The following is an 8,633-nucleotide window of genomic DNA, read 5'->3' as shown; positions in this document are numbered from 1 at the left end:
GATGTATTAAAAAAAATAAAATAAAACAGAATTCATATATATATATATATATATATATATATATATAAATAAATTCTATACAACTATACAGATATATAGTTTATGATCTTTATTTTACTGTTTCTTCAGCTTGACAGATATTAAGTTTGCTCTTGGTGTGAATAGACAATTCATCTGTGCGTCATTTTGTTTTTTTGCATTATGCTTGATGTGAAAAGACCTCAAAAATGTTTCTCATTTCACATGCAAAGAGGTTGTTTACATAAAAGTCTTCGAGGCAAATCAGCAAAAAAATAAATAAAAATCTTGTCTGTTTCTAAGGCTCAAGGAGAGGATGGAAAAAGGAAAAGGAAATATTAACATTATAAGTGGGCCTCAGGGAAAAATCTAAAAATGTATAAGACCCCTATAGCTGACCATCCATGCCATGGCCATATAAAAGACTTACAGATGAGGAACATCACAAGCAATCTGTCAAAAGAAGGCTTCACAAAAGTATGAATTAGAGATTAAAAGTCTTGTATTAAACATTCAGCATGACCGTTCATCCTACTAACCATCATAGTGCTCTTTACTTCCAGTAAAGTCTCAAAGCTTTTGTTTAAGATCAAAATAGATTCACTACAGGAAATTTGCTTGGCTGAAGTTTTATTTAGAAACAAAATGATAGTTTGTCTGGTGCAGTGTTTGTAACCATGGCTCTGTTCCGTCTGAGAAACTATGACTGCAAAGACTGCAGTGATTTGTTTTTTCCCTCTTGTTTTAGGTCTTTGACACTGACGGTGAAGGGCATCTAAATATTATTCCTCCTTGTAGTTTTGAGGTACGTTACTTTGTCTTTACAGAATGCAGAGTCCTTCCAGTGGACAAAGCTCAGGTTTACTTGGTTATATGTTAAAAGTACGTTTGTAAAACCGACATTGATGTACCCACACATTTTACATATATAAATGTATTAGTGATGTCTTTTTGTTCATCATGCATGTATAAAAATTATTTATTGTGGCTGATAGATGCTCACATTTTGATTGGTGGTGAGCTGTGATGCTAGTTCAGAAGACCTAGCATCACAAGTTCAGAAGGCCCTGAACATGAAAAGAACAAGTGTTCACATCAGTTGATTTAGAGACAAGACTGGATTGAGCCACGTGTACAATTTGTGATTGCTTGTACGTCTCTGAAAACTGTCCATGGTTCCTCACTGTTTGCCACTTCAGTAATCCATGGAGACCAACACACCAGTGTTGCTAAGAGACCATGTTAAAGGATAGCGGTTATTCTAGACAGCAAGGGTCTTTTCTTCATCATTCCAGCTTTAGCATTGTGGGTGGAGGTTAGCTTCCATAAATGATTTTTCCCAATTTGGAGAGGAAAGTCTGAAGTTGAGGCTCTGGTGCTGAGAGCCACACACACTGAGGAGCGTGAACTGGGCGGTTGCCCTTGGCTGCTCTGTCGGAAAGTTGACCGTTACTGTGGTAAATGAATGCACACTCATTCTACTGCTGGTCAGGGTTTCATTCGCACCACTCGCTGGACAAACATAGGTTTATACAACTTGTCTTAGGCTACTCTGTTTCCCTTGCTAAAAAAGCCATTATTTCATTGAGTGAAATGTGTGGACGGTCTGTACCTTTGGAACTGAGACGTGACATGTTTCCTCTGGTGTGTGTGTGTGTGTGAAGGTGGATAGGCATGTTTGTTTCCGACACCTTAAGACTTAATCTCCACTGAAAGAACCACGGTGTGTTTCGTTTTGAGTGACACATCCTTAAACTAGCATACAATGATGCCACTAAACGTCATGATGTGAGTCATGGAACAAGTCCGTGTCAAATGCTTTAGTTTTAGATAGTCAGTCTTTGAATTTGTTATGCCCGTCTATGAATACCTTGGTTTCGCTATAAATGTATCTAGATCAGAGAATTGTGTTTTAGGATTTATAAGTAAATCGTATAACATCTGCCATTTAATCACACCAATAATAAATAAGGAGATACAATAAAGTGTTATAAATAGGTAAGTAACTAACCAGGGAATAAAGTAATATTCAAAAAGTCATTGCATTTGACCTGATTCATTATTATTTATTTATTTATTTTTAATCTTTGTCATCCTCTCGATTTTCTTTAACAGCGGTTAGGTAGTTTGGCTAATGTTTACTCAATCATGCCACCTGAAGGCAGCCAATGGGATTGCAGCCAGGAAAACACAACATGCATCTATATGCCGAATTACCAGACTGTTACTGTTCTTCTGAAACCTCATCACACCGTCACGGATGTCTTGGCTGAGACCTGCAGGGTAAGATAAGTGCATTCCAAAAAATCCACCTCTTTATTTTAAAGAGTCAGCGTAGTGTTCAGATTAATTACCTTGATGTACCAACACACCCATTTTGATTTGTCAACTGTTGCATTGTTTCTAATTGTTTTACACATGTGCCTGCTATGTCAACACAGACGCAGACACATCATTATGTTTGTTTGTGGTATCATACGTCTCTGCTGAGATTACCCGAGGCTATGGGTGTCATTATAATAGACCGCATCTAGGGAAATTCATTAATAGATGACATCTTGCCCTCTGCATGACAGCTGTGTTAGTCTGAATCTACGACAGCAGGCTGACATTGCTTCAGCAACTGGCTTTTACCACACAAATTAATTTCACACAGTTTTTTTTTTAATGTTTTTGAAAGAGGTCTCTTATGCTCACTAAGACTACATTTCCTTTTGCATTTCCTTTTCTTAGCTCATGGGCCTGGACCCTAGCCTACACTGCTTAAGGCTGAGAAGATGTGTAGGAGACAGGATGGCGTTATCAACTCCATCAGCTGATGAGCTCCTGCAGGACTTGGTAAGATATTGATAATGGCAAAGCTTGATGTGCAGCAGCTGGATCACAGCCCAGTTTAGAGTTGTTGAACTGCATGATTGCGCACTTATCCACACTTCTTTCTCACCCTAGTCATATGACGAATTGGAGGTCAGCCAGCTGAATGTCTACACTCTGCACATGTCTAGACCTAGTCTAACTGGAGACTTTGGTAAGCAAGTCATTGCAAAGGGGAGATTTAAGTGGCTGTTTTTAAACTCATGGGGACTGATGGCACTTTATGATGTGTTATGATAGTTTTTTTTTCTTGTCCTCAAGGCTTTGCTGTTACAGGCTATGTAGACAACCAGAAAAACAGCCGTATCGTTGTCAGAGAAGTTCTCCCTGATGGGCTTGCTTTCAGCGAAGGTACTTCTGCTTGTGAAGTTATAGCTTTTATCCCTGAAGATAGGTTACATTTATTTGAATATGTTAGAACCTTTTTGATATTTGAACAAAGACCAAAAGATCTTCTCATATCGTTTTTACATATTGCCTTTTGAAGGGCATTATAAACTTTGTTTCCTTCACTCCTGTTGTTTTATATAACTGATAGGTCTGAGGCCTGGTGATGAGATCGTGGTTTTAAATGGTTGTGAGGTGTCTTCTCTGGACCTGGCTCTGATTCAGACTTTATTCAACGATCAGAGTCTGCAACTGACTGTGAAACATCATCCACCCTCCATTCAGCACAATACAGATACAGCAAACACACAGTCTCTGCGCAGGGTTAATGTCCAAAACCACCAAAGAGCCAAGTCCTCAACAGGTACAAGACACACATGTACACATGAGTGATTCAGCGGTGCATGTTATTCCAGAAAAATGTTTGATGTCTGTGTGTGCGGCTCAATTTTTGTGTCCGCACATGTGCGAGAGATTTCAAAACAAAGATCTGCTAGGTAGTGTGCTCGTGCTGAACGTGCCCATCCACAGTCCAGGGAGCATACGTACTTGCTCAACTGTGCACTAGACAGAGCGTAACATGTGAAATTAAGTATACCTTAAGTTAACTAAATGGACTTACAACTCCAAAACAATTTTTTTCCAAGCAGCGCAACATTTCGGCCAGTCAGGACTTCATCAGACACAATACCCTTGTGGAGTGAGATGCATTTGAACCCAATTTGGGTTTTTGGATGTGCACTCCATTTTGATTTTGATTTTTTACTATATGAACATAGGTTTCGAGTTATAAAATTAAGTGCTACCAACATCACTAAGCCCTCTCATTCACCTCCACAAAAACATTTGAGACCACTTTTCATGATTCAGTCAATTCTCAATAGTTAAAATCAAGTCCCAACTTCCCCATCCAGTTTTACTCAGACATACATCACATTTAAGAAATAAATTGGGTTGTAATAAACTTGAACAGCTATCAGATGATTACTTTTTAACAAACAAGTTTCTAAGAAAATGCTATTTGTTAGCTACTTTTTAAATTACATAAGCAGTCCAATTCACTAATTGCAAGCTTACGAGTCAGTTCTCTGCTTATATAGTTCTGTGCTGCTCTTTTTTTTATGTAGTTGAAACATGGAAATAGAGAGACACAGCAAATACATTAGGTACCTACATTTCTCACCTGCATGACAGCTGGTGAGAAAGAGGAGTATCACTTTGTTGCTGACGTTATACTGCTTTTTAACATGATGTGGTCTGTTGACAGTGTTACTATCGTATTCTCTCTGTTCAGGTCCACAATACGGCACTAAAACTAACATGCTGCAAAATGAATAAGTTTAATATCATTTTAATGTCTGAGAAATTGTATTTGATCCTGGTTTGTCATCTCGGCATTGCTGCAGTGTTGAACATCAGATGACATCCGTTTCTAAAAATAAAATGTAGCAGTTTTTTTTTAATTGAACATGGCCTAAATATACTGTATCTTTGACAACTTTCTCTTTACTTGTTATGCATTCAAGCTCACTGTTGAAGACATTTGACACTTGTCACACCTCACTTGTAAACTTCCTCCCCAAATTTCCTTGCACTGACTTCCTCAAAGTGGACTGTCGTCTGTACTGACTCAGTCATTTATAAAAGTGATAAACAGCAAGCAGTCTATATACTGTGAACAGGAACAGTGTTGCGTGCTGGTTTTGAACCCTGGCTACTTTTGTCCTTGCATGGTAGGTGTCTGACAGAATGAACATCACAGCACATTTGTTGCTACATTGAATTATTCTTTTGTATTATAAGTGATTATTTGTTCTAAATTACGGAACATGTTTCATGAGCAGTGAGTATTGTGGTTTTCATGTATAGAGCACTGGTTACTCGAGAGTGTTTTGTAAGCCAGAATTATTATTTTTTTTAATAATATCTGTTAAAGGTTTGTGTCCCACTTTATATTAGGTGTCTTAACTACTATAATTAAGTTATAAATGAAGTGCTAACTTCTTATATGCGTTATGAAGTTAAAGACACCTAATAAAAAGTGGGTCTAAGGTAAAGTATTGCAGTATGTATAAATATACCGCTATATATCTTTCATTTCTTACTATTGGTTCATGTCTAAGTCAGTACAGATTACTTCAGTAGTATCTGCTGACTCTATATTATTGATTATACAAAATCAAGCAAAATGTTTTACTTGGAAATGCATGATGGATAAATGAACAAAATTGCAAGACGCTTCAGTGTGATTGTTAAAAATCCACAACAAAGGCTAAAAATGAAAACGTTTGCATCAGTCGTTTAGCATTTCTTGGCAGCTCTTCAACTACCAAACCTGTTTAACAGTTCAGGCGACAAAATGAGACATTTCATTTGTTTCTAGGAACCACATTTTAAAACGCTCTTCCTTCCATCGAACCACCTTTGCACACAAGGAAATATGTTTACTATTCTCGATCCTCACTTAATTTTGTCACCTGTATATTAAAGAAATTAAGCCACAGCTAAATAGTTACTGGCATAGCTTGACACTTTAAATTATTTGGATTGTGGGGTGTGCATACCAGAAAAGGAAGTTTAAAGGGAGGTGTAAAAATTGTATAATTAATTAATAATAATAATTAAAAATGCATGCAGTTATGCATAATTTATTATTATAGTCGGTACATGCAACGTGTAACATGGACATTGTAAAATAATATAGTGTTACCCAAAACCTTTAAGTGGACCGATCAGATTTAAAACAAGTTGATTTCTGTCATAGTGTCTGCAACTAGCTGGGGACACGTGCTGTGACCTCTTGTTGCATAAAACTTCAAATGCAACAATCTTCAGTGATCTTGAGTGTGCGCTTGGCTATAGGGCCTTTAAACCAATATGCAAAGTTGGTGGTTGAGATCTTTAGTGAAACTGATGCTGTCTGACTGCAAGCCAAATCACATAACTACTGCATCATGTATCCCTAACACAATGCATCAGATTGCTCATAATACAGCAGGCTGAAAAAAGAAATGGGAATATTTCGTCTTTAGAATAAAGAGGTATATTAGCACACTTGTCAAGAACAAAGGTGTAGTTTCTCTCTGTAATTTTTAACACAAAAACATGGTTAGTTACTTAGGATTCAGTTAGTTACCCATGGATTAGTTTCTTAATGTGAAATTTACCCCAGTGGCTTAAACTTAAACCTTATGTGATGCTTTCGCTTAGGCCACACCGACAAACTCTGCCTTATCTTGTGTAGTGTGAGTAATAACTCTACATTTTTTTTATAATCAGGGTTTTCATTAGATATATAAAAACACGTCCTCTATATTTTCTGTAATAAGTGCATTTCCACACTCACAGCTAAAGAGAATGAGTATATACAATGGTTTTCCTGTGTAGATGTTTGCAGTAAGCCTCTGTTCCTGTCATTGAAACCACCCTTCAAACTTCATTTAGCAACATAGAGCGCAAACATGGTAAAGCAACAACTTGCACAACCATCAAGAATTTGAAGCATCAAGAAGCTGAAAGATGATATAAATTACACTGCGAAAAGCAGAGACCGTTTATGGTTGAAGATTATAGTCTGCACAGTTAAATTTAGAATCAAAATAATCAAAAGTGCAGGAATATGAATATTTTTACCTATTCATTTCATCTTAGAGAAGGCAAGCTTTTTGGCATTTTTGTTTGTGTTTTGATCATCTCTGTGATCAACTGTGATCATCTCTGTGTTAATTTTATTAACAAAATATGAAGTCAGTTTACAAGACATTCAAATTTCATTCATGTAGCATTTCCCATTTGGTGTTATTGGCCATGTATGACATTTGTCTCAGAACTTGAACTTTTCTGCCAGTGTCGAATGTGTAAGCAGCCAAAGCTGCCATTTTTAGCATTTCATTAAGCAGTACAACTGTTTCAGCTGTGTCAATAAAAAGAAACACATCGGGTACTAAAGGGTATACCTTTAGAAATATTTTTAATGAATATGCAACTGTTTTCATAGTCATCTAGAGTAATGGCTGCAGAAAATTAGGCTTTTCCATAACACATAAAAACATTATATATAAATTATATATAAATTAAAACAAACATTAAAACTTTACACTGTTTCACACATAAAACATTTGTGTAACTGCTGCAGCATTGTTGCAATAACTTCTGTTTGTCTGTGGAGGCGCTGTAGTGCCCGATATGTTGAAGCCATTAGAGAAAGATTTTAGGTAACTGCACAGAAGTGAGAAGAGCACTATACAATTACTACTGAGACAATCTGCTCTGCTTGATTTTCACCAAAAAATGTGACACTTGGCATTAGCAAAGGGCACTAGCATAGAGATCCCATATATTTTCTAAGTCTCATAATTGCGTTGAGAGAGAAATTCAGGTTTTGGCCCAGGTTCTGCTTTTTGTTTAAACATTAAACATTTATTTGCGTGCGTGCGTGCGTGCGTGCGTGTGTGCGTGTGTGTGTTTTACTCCATATAGCAAAGTTTCTGCCAATTCAGATTTTGGAACTGGTTAATTGAATGTGGTAAATTACTTGCCAAATCTTTACAATTCTAATACAGTGCTGCAAACAGTTTTAGTATTAGCATCTTTACTTGTGTATGTGACATATTGCATAAAGATTTCTTTCTCCTCAGATGTATCCTGTGTGGCAGAAAACTTAGGCTTGGCTGTAGATGATGGTCTTCAGAATCAATACCACAACCATCGAACAGTTCAGCACAGCAAGGTAAAGAATAATTCAAGTCTGTTTTTATCTAATTCTTCAATTCCACAAATGTTGATGGTAGTGATGGGCAGATTGATCCTGAATTATTGATACTTTCTATAATGATGTTGTATCGAAAAGATTGATCCTCACATAAAAATATTGATTCTAAAGTGCATTTTTAATCATTAATTGTATTAATTTAGCAAGAAATTCTGTGCATAAAGTAAGCTTCTAAGTGGAAAAATTGTGGAATAATTGTGTAGGATAGAACGATTTCTCCTGCTCATCAGAACATACGCACACAATAAACAAATTGCACAACTGCTCAAAATGTTGACGTCAGTAAGATTTTTAAAGGAAATTAATACTTTTATTCAGCAAGGATGCATTAAATTGATAAAAAATGACAGTAAATGCCTTTACATTGTTACAGTATATTTCTATTTCCAATAATTTTTTTTATTTAACTTTTTATTAATAAATCCTGAAAAAAAAAAGTATCATGGTTCTCACAATTTATGCAAAAAATATTAAGCAGCACAACTGTTTTCATCATTGATAATATTAAGAAATATTAATCAGCATATTAGAATGATTTCTGAAGGATCATGCGACACTGAAGACTGGAGTAATGGCTTTGCCA

At 36.3% G+C, this 8,633-nt stretch overlaps 1 protein-coding gene and 1 long non-coding RNA gene across 2 annotated transcripts in view; one reads left to right on the top strand and one right to left on the bottom strand.

Moving 5' to 3' along the window:
• LOC107675317 (uncharacterized) overlaps positions 1-915 on the bottom strand; it is a 13,740-nt gene extending 12,825 nt beyond the window's left edge. Inside the window, exon 1 of the long non-coding RNA XR_001632586.1 lies at positions 905-915. This is a non-coding gene — a long non-coding RNA (uncharacterized LOC107675317). The remainder of the gene's footprint in view (positions 1-904) is intronic.
• Positions 1-8,633, top strand: part of LOC107675316 (T-lymphoma invasion and metastasis-inducing protein 2-like) — an 87,627-nt gene that overhangs the window by 45,110 nt on the left and 33,884 nt on the right. The window contains 7 exon segments of the mRNA XM_016469618.1: positions 767-823; positions 2,134-2,301; positions 2,752-2,856; positions 2,968-3,046; positions 3,154-3,243; positions 3,431-3,643; positions 7,917-8,008. Coding sequence (XP_016325104.1) covers positions 767-823; positions 2,134-2,301; positions 2,752-2,856; positions 2,968-3,046; positions 3,154-3,243; positions 3,431-3,643; positions 7,917-8,008 — 804 coding nt within the window.

Source organism: Sinocyclocheilus anshuiensis, unplaced genomic scaffold (assembly GCF_001515605.1).
Source record: "Sinocyclocheilus anshuiensis isolate Anshui unplaced genomic scaffold, SAMN03320099.WGS_v1.1 scaffold1900, whole genome shotgun sequence".
Lineage (NCBI taxonomy): Eukaryota > Metazoa > Chordata > Actinopteri > Cypriniformes > Cyprinidae > Sinocyclocheilus > Sinocyclocheilus anshuiensis.
This window is presented reverse-complemented; position numbering and strand designations above follow the sequence as displayed.